This window comes from Labrus mixtus, chromosome 16 (genome assembly GCF_963584025.1).
Source record: "Labrus mixtus chromosome 16, fLabMix1.1, whole genome shotgun sequence".
In the NCBI taxonomy this organism is placed as follows: domain Eukaryota; kingdom Metazoa; phylum Chordata; class Actinopteri; order Labriformes; family Labridae; genus Labrus; species Labrus mixtus.
In genome coordinates this window covers 338,901-340,342 of record NC_083627.1, presented here as the reverse complement: position 1 = coordinate 340,342, position 1,442 = coordinate 338,901, and the positions used below count along the sequence as shown (strand labels likewise).

Sequence of the window (1,442 nt, the reverse complement as noted above, 5' to 3'; positions counted from 1 at the left end):
ATCTTGATGTGGTGTGGGATGATAACATCCACCGTGTCCTCGTGGGTCTGTGTCGAGGTCTCTCTGACCTGATGGTTTATTTAAAGGACTTTTAGAATCCACTTCCTGTTTTGATTCCAGTGTGATGATGAAGACTTCTTCACCTGTCAGCTCACTTTCTCTCTTTTTACTGCACTCACAAACCTTCTTTAGTTTCTCATCTTTAGACTTCTTAAAGTCCTCTCCAACACATCCGTACAATAAAACTAGAAGCTGAGAGATCAACCTGAACTTCCTGTTTGATTTAGAAAGTCTTTGAAAACCTGAGAGCAGCTGACTGAAGTCAAACTCATTTTAAAAACCAACAAATAAATGTTTACATGAAGAACACGAGTTCATCAACAGACGACTGTGTTTACTCTCTCTGTAAAAAAACACACACACACACACACACACACACACACACCAGCTGATACCTGCGTGATGCAGACGGGATGAGAGTGAGCGGAGAAAAGACGAGGCAGCGTCTGAAACAAAGGAAGCGTACACATTGAAAACCTGAAGAACTTATTTTATCATGTTGTGCTTTAAGAACAAGAAGTAATCAGTGGATTGTTTGATTACTTGATGATTAATGTGACTTTTGAAAACAGAATATCAAGTCTTAGATAAAGTCACAGCTTCCCTCCATGTGTCTTTGTGTCTTCTGTGTTTCCTGCAGACGTCCAGCAGCTGTCGGTGGGTGAAGAAGATCCTCATGAGCAGCAGGAGGGGAGCTCCAGTCTGGACCAGGAGGACTCTGAGACTGTGCACATTAAAGAGGAACAGGAGGAACTGTGGAGCAGTCAGGAGGGACTGGAGGAGGCTGATATCAAGTTCCCCTTCACTCCTGTCTCTGTGAAGAGTGAAGATGATGAAGAGAAACCTCAGTCCTCACAGCTTCATCACAGACACACTGAAGAGATGGAAACAGGAGCTGATGGAGAGGACTGTGATGAAAATCAGTCAGATTTGAACTCTGTGAAAAACATCAAAGATAAGAGACCACAGACTGATAAGAAGTCACATAGTTGCCCTCAGTGTGGTAAAACATTCAAGAGGAAATGGCATCTGAACCAACATATTAGAATCCATACCGGAGAGAAACCGTTCAGCTGCTCTAAGTGCGGTAAAAGCTTCAAAAGAAAGTCTTGTCTGATAGATCACTTGGTAAATCACGGAGAAGAGAAACCATTTAGCTGCTCTGAGTGTGGTAAAAAATTTACCCAAAAAAGAAATATGACAATACACATGCGAGTACACACTGCAGAGAAACCCTTCAGATGCTCTGAGTGTGGTCAAAGCTTTAACTACAAGTCTGGTCTGACGGCTCATATGGCGCGTCATGGAGGAGAGAAAGCATTCTGCTGCTCTGAGTGTGGGAAAAAATTCAATTTCAAAGGAAATCTGACTCAGCACATGTT

General features: G+C 42.6%; 1 protein-coding gene across 1 annotated transcript in view; it reads left to right on the top strand.

The window, feature by feature from the left end:
* LOC132991070 (gastrula zinc finger protein XlCGF57.1-like) overlaps positions 1-1,442 on the top strand; it is a 3,839-nt gene continuing 2,397 nt past the window's right edge. The window contains exon 1 of the mRNA XM_061059659.1: positions 1-1,442. This exon is cut by the window's right edge and continues 1,906 nt beyond it. Coding sequence (XP_060915642.1) covers positions 943-1,442 — 500 coding nt within the window. The 5' untranslated portion in view covers positions 1-942.